Raw genomic sequence first — 21536 nt, 5'->3', positions numbered from 1 at the left:
AGTGTATAATTTCATCTCGACGCAACTAGCTAATCTGCTTATAGACACAAAGAAGCCTCGTAGAAAATCAAAGACGACCCCGTACTATATATCACATCCACCTATCCATAGTCATCCCCCTAATCATTCTCTTCTCAAGTTGCCGGGAGTGTCATGCCGAATGGTAGACTGGTTTAGTGGCTCTGCAAAGTAGGTGTGAGCTTTGTTCAGGGGGTTGAGGTTAAACGTTGGAACTATTCTGTTCAATGAAGACTTACGCAGCAAGAGCAAGAGTTGCTATGAAGAATCAGTGTTAGCTTCAGATCCCATATGATAAAATACGGTAGGGGTATGGGAAAGCTTACCAGTCAGCGCAAGAGCAAGTAGCGCATCCACAAGTAGCAGGCTCCATTTTGAAGGTAGTGTGTGTGGGTTAAGCGGAAGCTTATATATAGTCGAGTTGGATTGGTGTTTGAGTGTTGTAGTGTGTGTTATCTGATGTTGCGATGCACAAGGAAGCTTTTGCAATCAGTTAGAATGGGGAGCTTGATGGCTTTAAATACTCGTTCAAGCAGCAGGTTCGAGCAAACAGGTTCGAGCACAGGTTCGTTCGAGCTAGCAAGAACTTCCAATGGTAGGATCCCTTGGAGTCGCCTTGACCCTCCCTTTCCATATTCCTCCTTCCACTATCTACCTAGTGTACATACGTACGACTAGCCATCTACTATAGTACGTTGATTGTCGTGGGGTGGATGGCAGGTGGCGCGTGTTGTGTGTTGGCGCTTTACGCGGCCCGCACGGATTGCTATCACATGCTGTCTATCCAATCTAGCCATCCATTCAGATAGTGTAACGAAGTAGATGCATGATAGTGCGGGGGATATTCAGCATCCTAGACTCGTACTACTCCAGTGCTACTCCAGCTGAGCTCATGGATCGACAAGGGTGTTTGAAGCTCTTCACTAACACCTTGGGAAGCCTTTTTTTGGTTCAGGGTCTGTATACGGAAGAGGCAACTTCAGGGGAAAGCCCTTCTAGCTACCTTCGAGGCCTCAATACTACCAGTCTCTCCAAGCGTTTAATTTCGATTCAATTCACATTTTTAGAAGCTATGTGTATTGCCATCTCTGTTAGGTCAAATGAACTCTTCATCAATTTCTCCCTATCAATGCTTGTCATCCTGTACACCACCTTAGACATCCCCACACCAACGGCGTAAACGCTAGTTACATTTCACGCCGAGTCTTGGACTCCGATTTGCCACGCTACCGTGTGAAGGCGTGGGAGTTAATGGTGATCGAGCCTATCGGCTTATGGTCAGGTGCGGCACCCGATAACTGCTGTTTGGTCGGCCTTTGCCGTGTTTTGCCTTCTTTTGAAGGCCTACAGACTTGGCTTGCAGAGAATACACACGACTATACAGCACCAGAATCGGCCACGGCCGCGGCTTGTCTATCAGACGCCCACGCATAGTCAATTCCCGCTTCAACTCGCTTGACTAATGGAATCCATTGTCGGTATCGAAAGAAGCAGCAAGGTCCAATAGACGCGTCCCACCAAGTCTCCAGCCTCAATGCCGCTCCCACTCTTTTCCTGCCGTGCCGAATCAGTACCCCAATAGAAAGTCCTAGTGAAACAGCCAGGCTTGAGAGGCTGCTCGGGTTGCCTGTTCTTGATCGACAACCCTTACACCGAGTTTGCATAGTAGGTAGGGAGTCCTATAGTAGGACTCCTACTATTAAAGATCAGGCTTAGTATCAAAAAGCAAGTCTGTGATATTACAGTATACGAACTACATAGACTGGATAGGCATACCAAGTTATGTCTATACAAGTGAAATATGATATCCATTAGTAACGACTTGAAATCTACCAGCAATTATTACGTCGTATAGCTCCAGTATAGGACCGAGAAAAAGAATCCGAGCTAGCTTAAGATGTATGTAAGTGACTTCATCACTGGGGGTAGGATCTACCGCAAGCCTACATGAAATGTTAGCCTCACGGTGGGTTCAAAGTTAACACGGCTACCTAATTAAGGTGATAGGGTTATTAAATCCCTCGCATGGAACATCATCGGGCTAGGAGGCAGGTCATACTGTGGTATACCTTAATAGGTAAAGGCATTCAGCAGCGTTACCTCCTTCGTGACCAAAATACCGACCTAGAGTTAGTGTACGTATGAAGGCGCGTCGCTTGCTCTGTAATATCAATTAGATGACAGGTGACAGATGCGGCGACGATGTGTCAAGCACTCTTGGCAACCAGGAATGATCTAGATAGGGACGCAGTAGCAGGCTGCAAGAAAGCCCGGATTTTCCTCCAACTAAGCCTGCAAGGGGCTTTTTCATGTATGTAACATTAACTATAACGAGAATTTTGCTAGTCGTAGACCCATTCGAAATCCAACGGAGCATAGCCCTAAGGATCTGATTTTGTTATCTTGCACTATGATTGTGAAAGACTCACATCAAATACATGTCTACCTCTACCTAGAGTAATTCTCTTTCAAGCCCTATTTTATCTGGCAATATGCTGTGAATAGCTTGATACAGCCCATCCTATTAGTTTACCATATGTTTTTGTTAAGTATTAGAGACGCATTTATGGATTACCATATAACTCATGTAAATGCCAACTTCGGTGTTTCGTCACAAAGGCTATAATAATCATGTCATGGAAATATTACTGGCTTCATTCCATTTCCATAAGTATTTACGTAAAAATAAACTACCTATATAGGTTGGTTTCTTATAATATTAGATTTCATAGGAATCTGAGGAGACACTCAAAGTCCCTTGTTGTGGAAGAACTAAGACCCAAGCTTCTTATGCACGTCCGGAGTAGCCTTCTTTCATCGGTCTTCTTATCCGCAAGTGCGTGCCATCGGCGTAAAGGGTGTGACAGCTTGTGCGGTAGTGCATTTAACTCTGTTCTTACTCTTCATGATTGCTTGTTTCGAATCACGGCATGGGGTTATAGGGGGGAGGGGGGGGATTATGTTGAGATAACTATTATGTTATAATTCTGTTTGAACTTGTTAATAAGATTGAATTCTTCGTTAACTTAAATTTCATTTTTTTATACAATTTATAGGTGCCTAGATGTTGTAGTTTTAACTGTGCCCAGGCACGGGGAAAAGCGGCGAGAAAAGCAACCAGAAAGGGGTAATATCGGAAAGGGGTATTGGCATAGATGATAAGATGTGTCTTAGTTTGTCTGCCAACGCCTCTTAGGTCAACTTGCTTATACAATTGAGGGATTATCTTTTTCATATTGCTATTGTAGCAATATTGGCTACAGCTGCGCTTAGGATCGTGTGTCCAAGCCACTGATACCGTTTCAGGATATAATGATTCGATTCTAAGTGCTCGGAAACCCAGGCAGCCATACAACGGGCGTGGGGGTTAAGTACCAACAAATATCGCTCGATATAATAATGATCGCTGTAAGGTAAATCGATATGGAGGGTATCTAGGATCGTACGAAGGATATTGGGATGGGTATTATGGATCGGTTACGTCTCTCGGTAAGTCTGTCTTGGTAGGCGGGAACCTCTAGACCCTAAGAGTATTGAATGGGGAAGGGTGTCCACGATGACGAGGGGCTTCGGTCGGGCCTTCTGATGCGGTCTTATTGGTAGATTAATATACCTCATATAGGATTCGAAGAACTCCAAACAACCAGGTACGGCTATAAGAATCGAAAAGGCATGCCGAGGTTCGTGTTCGGACACTAGGTTAGTACTTCCAGTCCCTCTTACGTTTATTTAATCGTCAAGTATATGCATCATCTGACATTGTGACGCATACTGTCCCTTCTAACTAGATCGGAATCCGTGGGGGCTGTTGAGAAGGTTGACTGGTGTTATATATCGCTGGTTTTGGGATACTTGAGGATGAGCACTTTTTTTTTTTTACTTCAAATTTCATTTTCTGTCCCATTTCGGTTGAGTTCTCTTTGCTTGCCAGTTTCAAAAGAGAGAAAATAAGAAAGGGAGGTGTGCGGGTTTATAATCTTGCCGTATTGGCCCTCAAGGTTCTCTGTTCTAGATACCGACCCCTGAAGAAGCCATTCAGTGACAGCAAATCATTACCGAGGATATTCTATTGGACGGTGTATATTAAGCAATGACGAAGAAGAATAATGTACTCATGATCTCTATTTGGCTATGTAAAGAGCTCTATGTAAAAGATAGGGTCGCGAATAGAATAAAATCCATTGCGATACTTTGGCCTATGACCTTGGGATACCCGCAGCTGGATTTAACAGCTAAGGTGGAACACATAAGGTATCTAGAAATGGAATAATACATTGCAAGGCAGAATACTTATTGTCAGTCGCATGCCAATATCTCAGGTAATACGTCTCTATTTCACTCATGTCTCAAAAGCGGGATTTTACGGGACTCTTATAATGAATAGGAGGTACCTTACCTGACCATTAGACATCATTCACCAAGGTTATTATAAAGGAACCTTGGAAGACTCGAATTTATCTCCCTATAGTTCTACTGATCAATATTGGCTCCTCACTCAATATAACCACTTTGCTTTCTGAGGCCAAACGAATACAGGGAAGTACGTTTTGCTGCATACAACTGATATATATGCTCTATCTTGAAGCAAAGCGGTGCTCGTAGTAATGCCAATGCAACAAGTCCGTTTAAGAATCATGACAGTGTATTCTCTGAATGCTTTTATCTCCTCGTAAGTATTATGCAGCTGTTGTCCAGGCACTCTCCCCCCCTTCCCCCCCCCCCGGTTTATCTTGGTCCTTTAGAGTTCTGACTATGCTTGCAACCAAACTTCGACACGTAGCTGAAGCTGGATTGGTTTATTTCAAGATGCCTAGAAATATGCGCTTTTTCTAGAGGCTGTCATTCGCTAAGACGTGCGTTATTATGGCACAAGTAATCCTCATTAGATCCTTCAAGATCTTTCTGCCCATCTTCTTATATGCCTTCCTACCTAGATACATAAGTACTTGCGTACTTAGTTAGGCTAGGTAGATGGACAGGCAGTCAGTATCGTGGCTATTAAGGGGTTATGTTCTGTTGGTTCTCAGCTGGTGAATAGCAATCTACCGGAGATGAAATCTACTTGATGAACCATATTCCTTAATTTGACCTTATTAAGTAGCCGCCTCCCTGAGAGAACCCTAGGACTCTATCATGGAGGAGCCTTCATCAAAGATACGATATAAGATCATTTTGATAGCAATACGCCTTGGGACTTTATCGGCTGTGTGTTTAGGCTGTTATCCCACAATCTCGCTACAATCTCGATTCAACTTCGGACGTCACAAGGTGACGTCGTGTTCCAGGTCCTCGACGCAAAGTTGTGCTTTTCACTTAAGCTTTCGATTGGAGCGGCGTACCACCAGGAACCGCCATCGGCATTGATGTAGGATTATTCAGGCCAAAGGCTGCTTTTTGGCTATGCCCATCCGAACCAACTAACCTCGTCGGGAACGAGGTTTTCGTCGACTTTCCCTGTGACTAGGAGAGCCTCTTGCTCCCATAGTTTGATTCATGAAACTTAGCTTTACTCTCACTATACCCTAGTCGATTTTCCACTCGTCGGTTACGCTGGTCTGGGTTGGGTTAGAATGGACCAAGAACAAGATATCAAAGTCGGTATGCCTTCTTTTTAAGGGGCAAGATGAGGCGGATATTAAGCGCTCGTGGTTAACCATGTATAAAATAATGTATAATTATGCAAATATATAAGACTTATAGAGCTCCAAGTGTTAGGATACTAGGATGTAGGTAGTTATAAGTAGTTGTAAGTATTCAACGTCGTTGATAATTTTCGTTCAGCATTGAAACCTTGAAGGTATCTATGGATCCGATTATGTAATGCCCATAACTAGTGTAGCTAGTGCTTATGTAAGGCGCCACTAGTTATCGATAAGCGCATACCTAGGTATGGAGGGGTAGTTACCTAGTTATTCTTTTTTTAGAAAGTTGGAAGTTGAAAATGCTCCGAGACGAATAACTAATAATTCAAAAAAGAAAAAAAGAAAAAAAGAAAAAAAGAAAAAAAAAATACAAGAGGCATCGCGTCTTCAACCATGGCCACACCCGACAATTCGCTCCAAGCATTAAAGGCTTTGGTACAATCTACAACTGATCTGATATCCCAACTCGAAAACTTTCTTCACTCAATAGCCACCGAAACCGCCGCTCTACCATTGCCATCTTCCTCCCCATCCCCATCTGCGTTGCCCCCTACCTCAGACACATCATCTATTGACCCTCTTTCCCTCGCTCACGATTCTGCTACCCTAATCAAGGCACATACCACAAAAATATCACTTCTAATCATTAACGAGCCATTTACACCTTCCGCAATTATCAAAGTCCTCCGCGAACTAGCCGCCGGTCCCATACCAGCCTTGGCTTCTGCCGTTCAAATATGCGATTCGGATAAATTTACCACAGTGGCTCGCCAGGACTTGGCATGGCGATGTTATCGTGTGCTCAAGGAACTAAAGAGCCTAGTTGAAACCATCCCTCTAAACGGAAAGGTTCTGCCTTCGGCTCAGAAAAATGGCGTCCGTGGAGAAAAAGGCAGCATGGCTGCTACCGGTGTTATCTGGGCTGCTTGCGACGACGTCATTCTATTACAGCAACTTGGTGTGGCTGGGTTGCTGGTAAAGAAGGTCGAGGAATACAGGGATACACTGAAGGATATTCTTGAAGAGCTCAAGGAATATAGCGAGGAAGTAGACGAGGACCAAGACGACGATAACGATGCCGATCCAGCGGAGGACGGTGACGTTGGTAGCGTCGCAGACCAGTTGCAAAATACCCACATCTCGACACAGGAGATGCTCGACCAACTGATGAATCCCAGGACCATACCTAGAGGGGATCCGGACAAGATTCGAGAGCGTCTAGAATCCTGTCTAAAACGCCTACGCCTGACTACGTTGCTTTACACGGCCATCGTCAAAAGACGCTTGAAAGTTGTCCCAGCACTGCCTTCCAGTACGCAATCATCAGTCACGCGGCGGCTCGATGAAGTATTTCCCTTGCTGAAAAGCCTACCGCATCGCTTTGGCGAATTAGCCTGTGCATTCTATGACCTGGACCGCGACGGCATAGATCGCACCATGGATTCATGCTTTTTTGACGCATTCGCGGCATCGGAAATGTTAATGAAGTCGTGGGACGGCCAGAGAGATGAATTTACGGGCTGGGCCGAGAAATTCCAAGTCGGGATCAAAACGCCTAACTAGGCGTATAACATTGAACCTACAATGCAAATAATACCATCCTGACTACCTAATCTATGTATAGGTCGTACTTGATTTATCTAAAGAATGACAATATCCAAAATGACCTACCTACCCCAAGAGTAAGGGTTGGATCGAGAATCAGAAAGTTCCAAGCATAATACACTTTGTTCCACCGCCCCTATCCTATACCGCGAATCCTCACAGCTGAATCGCAACCGAGTTAAAGTTGACCTATCCCCTCGTTAGTACTCTTGCGAATGTAGGTATCAGGCAGATACTCACGTGGCCTGAGGATGGACAACTGTTCGAGATTTCTGGCCCCTTCGTCGATTTCCCGTTCATCGTGATAGTGACGGCACCAGTCTTACCGTTGAAAGGAACTTGATAAAAGAAAGCTTTACCGAACGAGTTCGAGGGGTTTACGGTTTGTCTTGAGCCTCCAATGGAAACTTGAATACTTTTGGGCCCATTAGACAAGGCAATGATCGAAATTACGTCTTTCGTGCCCTTTACTGCTGAAGTATTTCCCCCTTGGCCCCAAACCGTTCCTATCACCCGAGGTTAGCCCAGGAACCCGCACCATCCTTATAAAGGCACGGTTGCTGCTCACCACCATCACCACAAACTGACGCAGGTGTGGTCCGGTACCATGCAACAGCACCTTCAGTAGGCAGCTGCACATTCGCATTGCCGGCTTTGAAGGCGCTAATAAAGTAAGGCAAAACGAAGCGAAATGCCGAGTGTCCGAATCCGTTGACGTAGGCTTGAGCACCATTCACAATCTGCGCCGGAATGGGGTCATTAATGTAGCTAGACTCGCCATAATCGTTCCCTGCTCATATCAGTACCCGGCAATAAAACCTCTCGTGCTACCGGCGTAGGAAGTATGCTCACAGGTGATGATTTCGACATATTGCGGCATGATATCCAAGACTTGCTTCCAGCGATCGTACCACAGAGAATCGCTAGACGAGTACCAGTTCTTGTTGTATTGGGGAAGATCTAGGATAGTACGGTTAACTCGCCGACCTCTTCGGAATTTTGTCAGCCCAGATTGTGGCTCGCTTACCAGTGTAGAAGTAAGGGCTGACGCCCATCATGTACGCCTTTCCCTTGAGAACCGACTTATATGCTTGATCATTACCAGTGTTTATGGTGTAGTCATTGGCATTTGGCCATGCGCCCCAGTTAACTATGCTGTGTAAATCGCCGCAATTGAGAATGGTAAAGAAGGATATTACGTACAGGCACCATCAATTTTATCAAGCTTGCCTGCGACTCCCTGAGCTCCCAAGGAAGACCAGTCTGGCACCACTACGTCGTCTGCTGTTAATAACTTGGAGTATGACGATGAGACAAACTCCCCTTTTTGCAAATCAGAGGTGCGTAGGAAACATGAAGGGTACTCACAAAAGATACCACCAGTAGCAGAACGTACGGCAGCCCAATTATCAGCCCAACTGGGCCCTTCAAATGTGGAAACAAAGGGCTTTCCGTCGACTTTCAGCTGGCTGCCTGCGCCCTTGTATTGGTTGATGAGGGCGACCACTTGGTCAACGGACCAGGAGCTAGCGGCCATATCGAAGGACAAAAACAGGTGGAAGCCGTTAGACGAAGCCGTGTTATAAGCTAGCTGCAACTGCTGGCCGTTCCACGAGTCAGCCGACCCGACGTTCAAAGCGAAACCGTCGATGCCCGCCCCTTTGGCCTCCGATATGTCCTTCTGCCATTGGTTCTGTGACTGGCCGTTGGTGAGGCCAACCATGTAATGGGCAAATACTTGTCGAGACATGGCTACGCGGGTTATTGCGAGTTTGACAAGTACGATTGCTGCTATGAACAGGAACAAGATGAGGAAAGACTTCTGTACTAGCTAGCTAGCTTTGGAATCAATAAGAGAGATGCGAAAGAGCTGAGGATGATGCAACGAACTAGTCAACTTCACAATCAATGCGAGCTGTAGCTCTATATAGGCAACTTCCTTCAATGAAGCCATTAAGCTGAAGCCTACATCCTTCCTGTACATGCGTAACATCAAAACGCGGGCTGTGTCTGCATAATCGGTAATCCCACACCGTATGTAGGAGCCAAGGGAATACGCCGGACTTTGGTGTCGATAAACTAGAAAGGGGATTAATTGTTTTGCTGGAATCATCATCGCTTCTACTTATGCCCTTTGGGGTGACCTATATCTACCTAGGTAGTCACGATGAAAGGTGGCGTTCATCAGATTTTGGAAGCAAATCGTATGAGGCAAAACGCATATTGAACAATGAGTAAGATGGTGAAGTTCCAGAGCTCCCTTGAACGAGTTAGCAACCTCAAGAATAAGGTTAAAAATAATAACATTGCTTATTGTATTTGTTTTATTGACAGAAGGTCAGCTGTGATATTGTCCCATTTGCCGGATGAGATAGGTACATAGGTGAGTGTCAGGCATCATACTCATCATCACTAAGGACTTTGGCTCTATCTAGCAGTCGTGTCGTAAGACTTTCAAACTTCCCAGCAAATATTGGAAGGCGTTCATAGCCTGCTAGACAACCATTCTCTTATGACAGTCATCAATAAAATAACACCTTCTTCATATCACATACCTAAGTAGGTGCTTAGCATCATAGCATCATGTATGGCACAACTTTTTTCATTTGTATCCAACATCGCAACGTCCACTGGCGACTCTCTAATCCTCGCGTGTTTGCTCATGAAACACGGCTTGCGCTTACTGCATACCTACAGACTACAGTAGGTACCCAGGTAGGTACTTTACACTCCTGCGCATTGTACAATACAGTTGGGCCGTCTTGTCTCCAAGCACCTAAGGTTACTTCACTCCACAGACTAGCTCATATGCAAGAGAGCTACAGTAGCTAAACAGCTTTGCTTCTTCTTCTTACCTTTCGTACGACTTGCATCCTACACTATTTGATCTCAGTTGCGGTCCAATCAAACTCGATTGATCGACACAATTAACGTTAGTGACTGCATCAATGGTACCCCTTGTGCAGTGTCGCCAAGAGCCGAGTCTATTACCCATTTGGGCATCTTGTTGTGGCTGAATACTAGACACCCCTTTTCGGGTACGCTTACTTGAGTGAGTATCTTTCTCCGCGTTCAAGTTCGTGGCGTGGCTTACCTAGTGTTAGTGTATAACCCCTTCTATATACCTGTAACCACCCCTGAGTTGAAAACCGCCGAAAGCCCACTCTCAGCCCTTTCATTTCGTGATCTCAAGCTTTTTTGCATTGTCTAATATCGACGTCAAGGTATAGGGTCGTTACCCATTTCATGCGTTCGACCTTCGACATTCGACCTACATACTAGGTAGGTTAGCACGCACATGCCTAATATAGTGTAGTGTATTATTAGTAGTCATCCGATCTTTTCCCCACCGGATCGTGAGTTCGTCTTTTCTTTACCCCTGGCAGGATACATACTATGTAGTAACATAGATCTCATATCGTAGCAGCTAACCCGCCGCAAACCCTACCTTGACCACTGGTACTAGGCACGTATTTGTACAATTGGGCATAGATTCTCCAAATGTGATGAAAGACCTTCCTAATAGTTGAACACTTCGCTTTTCGTACCAAATAATTCCATCAATCATCTAGCTCATCGGATACGATGCCCAGTCCGTAATGACATTGGCACTCCATCATGTGTCAACCTAGACCTCACCTATTCGCAGCGTTGTTCCGTTTTTCTCGATTCGTCCAGGACGCCGGTAATTCAGCTACAAAGCGCCGCCGCCAACTCTTCACCTCAACCATGCCTTGCTCTTTTCTCCCCCCCTAAGTACGGAATTAGCCCAATGCAACCACTCGCTAAAAACATAATGCTACTAATATTATTGTATATACTATATACCAAGAAAGAAGTCCAATTGCGTGTTGTTCAAGGGTCTCTCGTTTCGGTCCTGTGCTAGTCCGATACCATCAAAAGGAGGTTTCGTGCTTTCGTGTTGCTAGGTCCAGCTCCAAAGCATGGCACTTATTACCAGGTAGCCTGGCTAGATATTAATATATTTTTATAGATATAAGTTGGATGATCTCCTGTGTCTGCACTTGAGCCTCCTATGTTATCGATGTACCGCTTGTAGAGTCTATTTGGCTCGATCCCGTACCATCCAGATCGACAGTACAGACAGATCGACAACCATGCTTCTCTATTTGCTTTTGTCGGTATTCGCTTTTGCCTCTGAGGCATTTGCCGCGTTTGGCTTCACCCAGTCCGGCAGTAACTATGTCATTGACGCCGGGTCGAGCAACGCGTTGGTCTTCACTGTCAACGGAGGTAGCTGCGACATAACCTCCATCAAGTATCGTGGCACCGAACTTCAGTCCTCCCAGGGCACGCATTTGTCCTCGGGTCTGGGTACCGCGACTGTCAAGGTAGAATCAGTTACAGCTAGTACGTTTCTAGAACGCATGACTTGTGCACCTTGAGATACGTTCTAACCCCTCGCATAGGTTCCGTCAACTACGTAAAGGTGACCTGCACCACTTCGACCTTGACCCATTACATGGTAGTTAAAGAGGGAGAGAGCAACATATACCTCGGTACTTACATCAAGGAGGAACCTTCTGTAGGCGAATTACGCTTCATCGCCCGCCTGAAGTCATCAGTGCTGCCGGAAGAGTACCCCTATGGCAAAGTATCTACCACCTCTGGCAGCTCCTCTACCGTAGAGGGATCCGATGTATTTATCGTCGACGGAGAAACCCGATCCAAGTTCTACTCAAGCACCCGCTTCATCGACAAGGATGCGCAGTGCGTCTACGGCGGCACCGATGTGATTCACGCTTGTGTGTTGGCGCCGCAACCCGAGTCGTCCTCTGGCGGCCCATTCTTCCGTGATATCGAATCCAACAACGCTGGCGATGCCACTAACCTCTACTGGTACATGAACAGCGGTCATGTCCAAACTGAAGCGTACCGAGTTAACGTCCTCCACGGTCCTTATGTCTTGGCCTTTACGCGATCAGGCGTGCCCAAGGCCAAAGACTTTGACACGTCTTTCTTCTCGGGACTCAGCATCACAGGCTACGTCGCGGACTCGGGCCGTGGACGTGTCTCCGGCAAAGCCACCGGAGTGGCCAGTAGCTTCCAAACTGTTGTTCATTGGTACAACTCGGCAGCCCAGTATTGGACCATCGCATCCAACAACAACTACGTTTCCCCCGCCATGAAACCAGGCACGTATACTATGGTCTTGTACCAAGGTGAATACAAAGTCGCCACCGCTACCGGCGTTACCGTGAGTGCTGGCCAAACTACGACGAAGAACATTGCGAGCGGCGAGACGACCCGAAACTCGCTTTGGAAGATAGGCGAATACGACGGCCAGCCCACCGGCTTCCTCAACGCGGACAAGTTCCTCCGGATGCATCCCTCCGACTCGCGCATGTCGGCATGGACGCCCGCCACCTACACTGTAGGCTCTTCGTCCTTGAACCAGTTCCCCATGGCTCTCTTCCAGGCCAAGAACAACCCCGTGACTATCAAGTTCAACCTGAACTCTGCTCCCGGCGCCGCCACCCTCCGCATCGCCACCACGCTGTCCTTTGCCGGCTCCCGTCCGCAAGCCAAGGTCAACTCCTGGACCGGGCCAGCGCCAGCGGCTCCAACTAAGATCGACAGCCGTGGCGTGACTCGTGGCGCATACCGCGGTTTCGGCGAAGTTTACGACGTCAGCATTCCCAGCGGTACGCTTGTTGCTGGTGCCAACACCATCACCATCACTTCCATCTCAGGGAACAGTGGTGCCGATTTCTTGAGCCCCAATCTCGTAAGTACTGTGTATAAAACAAGGTCAAATGCATTGGATTTAGACTAACTGAGAATTACTACAGATCTTTGATGCCGTTGAGCTCTTCACATAAGAAATGGATGTGACTCAAGGAACAGACGTCACGAGATAGCAGAGGCTATTTCGATTAGTTAAAAGCTTAGGGTTGACAACCATGAATATAACCCCTATCGTGTTACCCGCCAATGATCGCGTGAATATTTGAGCTGCGCTGTACAAACCTAGTGATCCAAAATAAATGTATATACCTTAGGTAGGTAAGTGTATATTACCCACGTCAGTAAGGGGATCTCATTTGCTTTTCTGAACTGTCAATGTCGAAATTCACATCTCTAGTAGTCTAACCATACCCTCATCGCCCAGCCTTCATTCACATTTTAAAAACCTAATACATAACCCCCTATTCTTCATCCCTGTCCAGGATATACGACCACGCAAGCGCGCACATAGCAATAATCACCAGATACATCCACCACACAAGCCCAATAACCCCCTCTTCCACCCCCCACGCAAACACATAACCCCCAATAGCCGGTCCGACAGCCCGGGCCAGACTAGCCAACATATTCCCGGCCCCGTGGATCGTGCCCAGCACCGTCCTCGAGGGCGCCGCCTCGGTCAACAGAATAACCGTACTCGGGATAGCCATCGTGCGCGCCATGATCTGCGCGCAGACGACCATCCCCAAGCAGACCCACCTTAGAGCCCCTTCGTCGTCCCCAGAGAGCAGCGACAGGTACGGCGCCGCGGCGTACGTGACAGGGAACAAGAATAGCGCAATCCGAAAGACACCACGGGTGCCGATGCGGGCCTGAAGCCGGGGGTAAATAAACAGCTGCAGCAGTATGCCGCATATGCCAAAGACCGAGAGCCATATCCCAATCGTCGACGACCGGAGGCCCAATCCGCCCGTAAACGCCAGCATCGATGCCTCGACGTTGTCCGCGGGGGGGCTGCTGAGGTAGACGGGGAAGATGTGCATGAAGGCCGAGTTGTGCAGCGGGAGCAGCCCGAACGAGACCATCGCGCAGAGGACCCGGCGTGTCCAGAGGCTCCGGAAGGGGAGACGCCTGCGTCGTTCGGCAGTTGTGCCCGTGGGATCGGGCTTCTCGGGATCTGGTGGGGTTTGGCCGATAAACGTGTCTTCGCTGCTTTCTATCAGCATCGCGTATTCCTCCTCACTTTCTGGACTGGCGCGTTGTCGTCGTCGTCGTCGTCGTCCTTTTAGCTTTATCCGCCGCTTTATCACTGCGCCTAACTTGAGGCCAATATCGCTCTGGCTCTCCTTCCCAGGAAGCGTCTCCTTTAATCCCAAGACGGCCAGGAGTAACGAAACGCCCAGGATTGCTGCGTTGAGAAGTGCGGGGAGCGCGTACGGGTGGTCAAGAGCCCATTGCACACCTTCCGGATTCCCAGCTGCATTAAACCACCCCTGGGACCCGAAGAGCCCGGGGAGATTTACCACAGGTTCCGCCAAACACCCGCCCAACGCCAGACTCGCCACCATGCCTGCGTTAAACACGAGCGGCAGCAGCAGGAACGCCTTGGTCTGGAACTTGCGCTCCCTCACGACCTCGGCAGTGACAGTCCGCATAATTCCCACATTTCCATTGGCGAGGCCAGCCAGCACCCGCCAGAAGAACAGCGCGTCGATTGACCGCGAGAATCCAAATCCCACGTTCGCGATCACGGACACCGCGAGCCCGGCTACAATAGAGAAGCGCCGCCCATGTCTGTCGGACAGCCGGCCCCAGGGGAGGCTTACGAGGAACTGCGCGAGGGGAAAGGCGGCGACGAGCAGGCCTGAGAACTTGGAGATGCGGGCTCCGAGCTCCTCGGCGGATTCCGGTGTTGGTGGTGGTGGTGGTGATGCTGAAGGGTCGTTTTCGAGGTTCGGGATAGAGGAAGGGGGAGAAGGAGGGAGGACCGAACGCACGAGGTAGAAGATGTAGGGGAGTAGGCAGACGTTGGATAGTGGCTCTGATAGGCGGCAGAGCGAAAGGATGAAGAGTTGGTCTTTATTGGGGAGGTCGCACCATCGGATAGGGGCTGGCTTTACCGGCCCGGTTCGTTCGGGGTATGTTCGATCTTCTTCGAGGTCTTCTCTAACTGTCGTCACATTTATTCGAGGTCCGAGGTCTGGCAAATATTGTGTGTTAGTTCTATGGGGTTCTCTACTAATGTATCATGATAGGTGCTTCGTGAAAAACAGTAGCTTCTAGTTCATAGAGTGTTTACCATTACTAGAGCACAGTGGTGCCTCGGTCTGTTCGTTCATTACTTCGCGGCCCATCTCGTGTTTAGATGGTCATAGTATGGCAAAAGCATCTAACTTCAACCCCGCGAGAATCTGCTCGGAATTCTGATCATTTTTGGGCGTCCTGTGTTTATGAATAGGCAGTGTCGCCGTCTTGTACGATCTCAATTTTTCATGTGAACCGCCTGTCACCAAGATGCGTTTTTGAGTGGTGGAATCTCATCAAGGTACGATATACCAGCCAGAAATTCAAGTAACGCAACATCGAAGCTATCTGCGTAGGTAACCAGCACTCTCTTTTCCCCTATCTATATATATATGCTCTGTGGCGGAGGTCAACTCCGTCAGAGCTTCACTTGGGATTAATATCCATCCTCCGCCATCACACAATCGTTCATTTTCCAACATGGTTCGTGGCATTACCCTAACTCCAACGACCCCGATTGAATAGGTCCGAGTCGATGTAAGGTAGATATGTCTATCTTATATCGGCAATTTGGGACTGCGGATCCAGAGTCGTATCAGTTCAATTTACCCGCGTCCAACGGTACATATCTCCCTGGGTCTTTAAACAAATAGAATCACCGTCGCGCCACCCATATATGTCTTGGCCTGCAGCTCCTCACGTAATTGTATGGTTCCATTATAGCAGCGTACGAGACAGATTGGGGGATAAATCCTGTGTTGGTAACCGGGCTGGTAACATCAATGCGGGGGAAGGAGGTGACCATATACTGTAGGTATATCTCGAGCTGTCACCCACGAGAATGGTAAGCTATCCATATACCGCGCTGGAGCTAGGATTCGAATAGGCAGCTGAGTGAGGAATGAGGCCTGACTTGGCAGCTTTTTCGACGAATGCTACGGCACAGTGGGGGCAAACATCAGACAATAGGCCATATTGGGGCTTTATAGAGGTGTGAGGCTTTCTGGTTTGTGCAGTTAATATAGTCTGATGTAATTCAGATATCTCCAGTATTATATTCGAAGCGAATCTTCAGAGTGCCTCTTTATCGTACCTTACGTTTCTCTTCTCTGTTAATATAGTCTCATAAAGTATTTGAAAACATCGGCAACATTTATCATGGCATTAGCCACCAAGGCAGACATTCGGCTTCACTTATTATGTATCTTCTTTGCTCTGGGCTCATTCACATGGGGGTAAGTTGTTCCCTTTATATTGTGTCTTGTTCTTACGTTCAGACTTATTAGCCACTATCACCAAGACTTTCCTCTTGAATTTGCCATTAGGGGCTTTCTGCTAACATTGGCTTAGCTATAATGTCGGCATTCTCTCCTCGGTCCTCGTCCATCCCGGCTTCATCCAAACAATGGGCCACCTCACTCCTTCAAGAAAGGGGGTGATCACTGCTATTTACTACTTAGGGACATGGCTAAGCTACGTCTTCATCTCACATGCTACCAGCGATCGCTTCGGCCGGCGGTATGCGGCTTTGGCGGGCGTATTGACTGTGGCCGTCGGTAATGCCTTTGAGTGTGGCGCGACGGGGTCAGGGGCCTATGCCATGATGATCGTCGGCCGCGTCATATCGGGTGTAGGCGTGGGCATGCTATCGACTTCGGTGCCCCTTTATCAGAGGTACCTACTTCGTACCCTCCACCAAAAAGATCTATCGAGAAAACACGGAACTAACATACATGTCCATCAAGCGAGGTTTCACCTGCAGGGAAACGCGGGAAATACGTCGTCCTGAACCACGTTGGCTTTGTGGCCGGTCTAGCGTGCGGCTTTTGGTAAGATGGCAAAAGCCGCTTCACCACCTTTTCTTCTGAATGGCGTAACTGACTGATCGTGTCAATGATAACAGGGTCGGCTACGCTGTAACCTTTTGGAACTCATCAGACTACGCTATATACGTTTCATGGCGAGTCTCCCTTGCTGTCGTATTGGTTCCCTGCTTCATCTTTGGAATCGGCCTCCCATTTATCCCCGAGACGTAAGTTTCATCTTCTGGACTACGTAAAGCAGTAACTTGTCTGTGCCTGTGTGATGGTTCTTCGTTTATTTATATATCCAAACTAAAACTAACAACACGTGCTACACAAAACAGCCCCCGCTGGCTAATCGAGCACTCCCACCACGACGCAGCTCGAAAGTCACTCTCCTGGCTCCGCGAAGGCTCGTTCAGCTCCGACGAGATCGAAAGCGAACTCGCCAGTATCCGGGAGGACGTAGACGCGCACCGGGCCGCATTCCCCTCTTCGTCGTGGCTTTCCCTATTCACAGACCGCAGCCTATTCAAGCGTCTGTGGCGAGCGTCTCTGCTGCAGTTCATGGCGCAGATGTGCGGCGCCACGGCGATGAAGTACTACCTCCCCACGCTGTTTGCACGTCTGGGGCTGCCGACGCGCGTCACGCTTATGGCGGGGGGCATCGAGTCTACGTTGAAGATTGGCATGACAGTTATTGAGATGCTACTTATTGATCGGCTGGGGCGGAGAGTCACGTTGACGGCGGGTTGTGTTGCAATGGGGTTTGGGATGCTCGTAAGCCATGATTTCTCCTTAGCCCTATACCCCGTTTTGCAAAGCCCGTGGGCAACTGATAATATAACTTCGTGCATCTTAGATTAATGGGGCGCTGGGTCAAGTGTATCCGGACAACACAGATAAGGGTGCAGACGTTGTATGTATTGTGTTCATCTTTATCTACGCGCTGGGATACAGTATGGGCTTTGGTCCATCGGCTTGGGTATACGGATCCGAGGTAAGTCATCCCCCTTCGCCCCCCTTACCCCCCCTTTTGATGTCGTATGAGATTAATTCTCGCACCAATCCAAGATCTTCCCTACCTCAGTCCGCGCACGTGGCCTCAACTTATCCGCCTCTGCTGGAGCCATTGGATCCATCGTCGTGGCCCAAGTTTGGCCTGTGGGTATCGACACAATTGGTTCCAACATCTACTTTTTCTTTATGGCGGTCAACTTTATCTGCATCCCCGTAAGTCTTCCCCCCTGAAGTGTAATGGCCACTTCTCATTCTCCGATTATTAGATTATTGTCGTCTTCTATCCTGAGACCAAAGGCCGGGCGCTAGAGGATATGGACTTGCTCTTTAACAAGGCTGCTGGCGGGGAGGTTGAGGAGGTTGATGAGCAAACCGAGCCTGTCCTCCCCAAGAGTGTTGGCCGTCCATCGCAAAGCTAAGATTCCTACGAAGCAACCTCATCTTTGGATTAAGGACACGAAAACAGGAGAAGCAGGAAGAGTTGCAATTAGGGCAAGCGAACTATTCATCACTAAAATACATACCTTCATGCTGAAACGAAATGAGAGTTAATGCCGTATTAAACCCCAAAATGTGTATCACATCTATTTGGCGAAGACTGTGAGCTGCTAGATGCTCACTGCATGCTCCCAAGACACTCTGGATGGCCTAAGTATAAAACAGCCTTTAGTTGGTATCTTACCTTCCCAAACGCCTTCTCAATGCTACCGTCCATCTACCAGAATTATTAAATATTGAATGGCTTGACCAAAAGCTCTCCACATCGGCTACTCAAGGCCCATTTGAGCCTCGTCTCCAATGCCCCACTGGCCCTGGTCTCTTTGGTGTCCTTGTATCTCTAGCTCAAGGGCTGGCGTAAGGCTCCCTTCGTCATCGTTGTTTGAACGTAAGCTGGCCGTCTCACTGGTCCTCCTAGACGGATGTGTGCCATTCGTAGTGCCACGGCGTATTGAAGGACGCGAGGACCGGAATCTGATCGACTTAGAAGATGTGCTCAGTAGTGAGACGGCATCATCTTCTTCTCTCGACCTGTCCTTGCTAGGCACGGAATTTAATGAACTTGATGGACTAGAGGTGGATAATATCGCGGTGCCTACCTCCTCGGGGCTAGGCGTTTGAGCAGGACGGGGTCGGGCAGGCAATTCGGGTGGCGGAGGGGAAGGCGTGCTTTCCGAGACCTCGACCAGCTCAGCATCGCGGTACCATTTACGCCGGCGTGTCCACCGACTCCAACTATCATTACCCCGACGACCATTCTGCCACTGTGTGACTGTAAGTAAGAGAAAACCACCAGAGTTCTGTTTAGAGGCGAAAACATACCGTATTATCGTAGAATATCCACCCGTTTTTACCCGCTTCTGTATCGTAGTCTGTTTCGTCTAAATCGGGTGCGCCGTCAACTCGCCATTTACTCTCCTCAACCCACCTCCATTTCGCGTGGCCATCTTCTACCTCTGGAAGCTCAAACTCATCTTTGGGAGGGACCGGGTTGTTGTGCTCGTCCGTCCAAGCCGCGCGTTCGTAGGCCATTAGGTTATTAGTCCACCCTAGCATTACCCAACGTCTCTGATTTTCGTATAGGATGAACGTGAATCGGACACCTGTGTCTTTGACTCCAGAGCGGCCACTTCGTTTAAGAGCCTCCGTCAAGGCCGATGACGATATCTTGGTAGCTTTGCTTGGTTGCTTCGTTTTGGAAGCTGTCACGGTATCGGGTTCCTGGTCGGTAGCGGTTTCGGGCTTCGTCTTAGCTGGCTCTTCAAATTCCAGCCCAGTGATGAACCTTGCTGATCTCCGTATCGTAGCACTCCGCCATAACAGTGTTCGGGATACACGGCAGACCCTCGAGTGCCACGTAAGTACCACGGTCCCGAATGTCAATGCAACCCTCTTCGTTGTTATAATTCGCAAAGGCGGTAATGTCAAGGCGATCCAAACAGGAGTGATGGCAACTATCCGAACAAACAAGGTAGTAAGTGCCGGTCTTGTTGTCGCACTCGTCGCGGTCCGTTGTGTAGAGAGGAAATCGGTCATTTGGAGCAAAGGTTCAAGAAGGATATTGCACCGGGTGGTGAAGACCTTGACAGTATCGACAATCTCGTCCAACGTTTTCTGATGCCTTGTACTAGTAACCTCACTCGCATTGCGCTTATGAGCTCCGCCTGCAGCCCCTCCGGTAGATGTGCTCGAGACTTTGTCCTTGTTCACCATACTAGGATGTTCGGCCCAGCCGCTACTGGACAGTGGGCTATATCTCCGCCCGTACATCCCCCCTATGATGCCCAAAACCACCACGATGGGACCGGCGAACCGTATAACGACATCACCATACTGCACAGCCGCCCAGAAAGCTGCTAACAGTAAGAAACTCTCCCACGGATCTCCAGTAGTCCATGTCAGCAGCCCTACTAGCCTATTCAGAGGTAAAAGAAAGGGATGACTGTAGGCGAGGGCGCGTGTGACTTGCGGAGGTGTGGCAAGTAGCAAGGGAGATTTCTGGTGAACGAGGATGGTCGACCTTCGCTTCGCAGCCGAGGCAGCACTCGATATGTTGGCAGAAGAGAAGGAAGCGTACGTTGGAGGAGCGTAAGTCGGGGGAAAGTCGGATATTGTAGCAGAACCGTCGACATCGCCGCGGGAGGTAGATTTCGGGGTCGACATGTGTGTCAGCCAAGGCGTATCCTGAAGCGCAAAAAGTAAGAAGATACAGTGTCAGCCCTGATGCGCGGCCATCTTGAACAAGCAAGCAAGCAAGGACAAGTTATTTCGTGCTTGTTAATTATTGAGGTGATGAGTGATGTTGGCGTAGATGCCTATCTAAGCGGAAGAAATGCCAAGGCTTATGCACTACGCTAATCAACCATACCGATGACGCCCCTTTAAGAAAATCGATAATGGGTGAGAGTGATAATAATATAGACAATAATATGCATGTGAGCGAAAGAAGTAGTCAAAACTTACAATAGCAGCCATCAAGGCCTTGAGATGGAAGAAGGGGAAAAGAGAGAAGAGGGACAAGCAACAAGGGAAAAGGGAAAGCAAATAACTATTAAAAGAGTTGTTGCAGCAACGCGACGGTGGAGATCAATGATATTCCCGGGTTTCTTGGTTTCCTAGTACTTTATCAAGGGTAGTTTACCAAGCTGTGTAAAACTACGTCATTTCGCGACGGGAGTCTTATGTAAGTCTTGCTTTCTGAGGGGCAAGTTTGATGTTCTGTTCTTTGGAACTTGGAGATGTTTCGATTCTTGGTGAAATGCTTCAATGTTGGGTGGTAGTTATCAATAATATTTTGAAAAAAAAAAAGAAAAGTAAAGGAAGGATAAGTTATGTATTGTTCCATCTAACAACATTGAACTTAAAATGTCTAGGGAGGTTGTCATCTTATTTTAAAAACAAGACTGATGACCTGCTTGGTACGTACTCTCGGAGTTTTGGCCTTAGGTTCCAGATGTCAACGTTCAATGTTCCTTGTGAAAATGAATCTTGAATTCCG

At 48.1% G+C, this 21536-nt stretch overlaps 7 protein-coding genes across 7 annotated transcripts; 4 read left to right on the top strand and 3 right to left on the bottom strand.

Annotated features, from left to right (window-relative positions):
• Positions 1-4494: 4494 nt before the first annotated feature.
• GGS25DRAFT_497377 (uncharacterized protein) lies at positions 4495-5799 on the top strand. The gene has a single exon (XM_049261615.1). The coding sequence runs from the start codon at positions 5152-5154 to the stop codon at positions 5380-5382; it is 231 nt and encodes a 76-aa protein (XP_049116180.1). The 5' UTR covers positions 4495-5151; the 3' UTR covers positions 5383-5799.
• A 157-nt stretch (positions 5800-5956) lies between these two features.
• Positions 5957-7647, top strand: GGS25DRAFT_349652 (uncharacterized protein). The gene has a single exon (XM_049258033.1). The coding sequence runs from the start codon at positions 6054-6056 to the stop codon at positions 7221-7223; it is 1170 nt and encodes a 389-aa protein (XP_049116179.1). The 5' UTR covers positions 5957-6053; the 3' UTR covers positions 7224-7647.
• On the bottom strand, positions 7223-9459 carry GGS25DRAFT_349649 (glycoside hydrolase family 71 protein). Its single transcript, XM_049258032.1, has 8 exons — positions 9156-9459; positions 8634-9100; positions 8469-8537; positions 8293-8415; positions 8118-8225; positions 7834-8055; positions 7506-7771; positions 7223-7454 (listed from the first exon to the last, which is right to left on the bottom strand). Exons 2-8 carry the CDS (start codon positions 9013-9015, stop codon positions 7422-7424), a joined length of 1203 nt encoding a protein of 400 aa, XP_049116178.1. The 5' UTR covers positions 9016-9100; positions 9156-9459; the 3' UTR covers positions 7223-7421.
• Positions 9460-11292: 1833 nt separating this feature from the next.
• Positions 11293-13178, top strand: GGS25DRAFT_532874 (polysaccharide lyase family 4 protein). The gene is made up of 3 exons (XM_049265631.1): positions 11293-11636; positions 11696-13014; positions 13079-13178. The coding sequence occupies exons 1-3, from the start codon at positions 11384-11386 to the stop codon at positions 13106-13108; spliced, it is 1602 nt and encodes a 533-aa protein (XP_049116177.1). The 5' UTR covers positions 11293-11383; the 3' UTR covers positions 13109-13178.
• Positions 13179-13259: 81 nt separating this feature from the next.
• On the bottom strand, positions 13260-15328 carry GGS25DRAFT_532867 (MFS general substrate transporter; the record flags this gene model as incomplete). Its single annotated transcript, XM_049265630.1, has 2 exons — positions 13260-15174; positions 15274-15328. The coding sequence occupies 2 exons, from the start codon at positions 15326-15328 to the stop codon at positions 13436-13438; spliced, it is 1794 nt and encodes a 597-aa protein (XP_049116176.1). The 3' UTR covers positions 13260-13435.
• Positions 15329-16302: 974 nt separating this feature from the next.
• GGS25DRAFT_532864 (general substrate transporter) lies at positions 16303-18459 on the top strand (the record flags this gene model as incomplete). Its single annotated transcript, XM_049265629.1, has 8 exons — positions 16303-16453; positions 16569-16892; positions 16964-17047; positions 17122-17250; positions 17365-17800; positions 17883-18020; positions 18095-18253; positions 18307-18459. The coding sequence occupies exons 1-8, from the start codon at positions 16377-16379 to the stop codon at positions 18457-18459; spliced, it is 1500 nt and encodes a 499-aa protein (XP_049116175.1). The 5' UTR covers positions 16303-16376.
• Positions 18460-18502: 43 nt separating this feature from the next.
• GGS25DRAFT_497369 (Pex24p-domain-containing protein) lies at positions 18503-21460 on the bottom strand. The gene is made up of 3 exons (XM_049261614.1): positions 21002-21460; positions 19361-20722; positions 18503-19302 (listed from the first exon to the last, which is right to left on the bottom strand). Exons 1-3 carry the CDS (start codon positions 21011-21013, stop codon positions 18808-18810), a joined length of 1869 nt encoding a protein of 622 aa, XP_049116174.1. The 5' UTR covers positions 21014-21460; the 3' UTR covers positions 18503-18807.
• Positions 21461-21536: the final 76 nt, after the last annotated feature.

This window comes from Hypoxylon fragiforme, assembly GCF_022984875.1.
Source record: "Hypoxylon fragiforme strain CBS 206.31 chromosome Unknown GGS25scaffold_6, whole genome shotgun sequence".
Taxonomy (NCBI): domain Eukaryota; kingdom Fungi; phylum Ascomycota; class Sordariomycetes; order Xylariales; family Hypoxylaceae; genus Hypoxylon; species Hypoxylon fragiforme.
The sequence above is the reverse complement of the archived record's forward strand: the minus strand, read 5'-3'. Positions and strand labels throughout refer to the sequence as shown.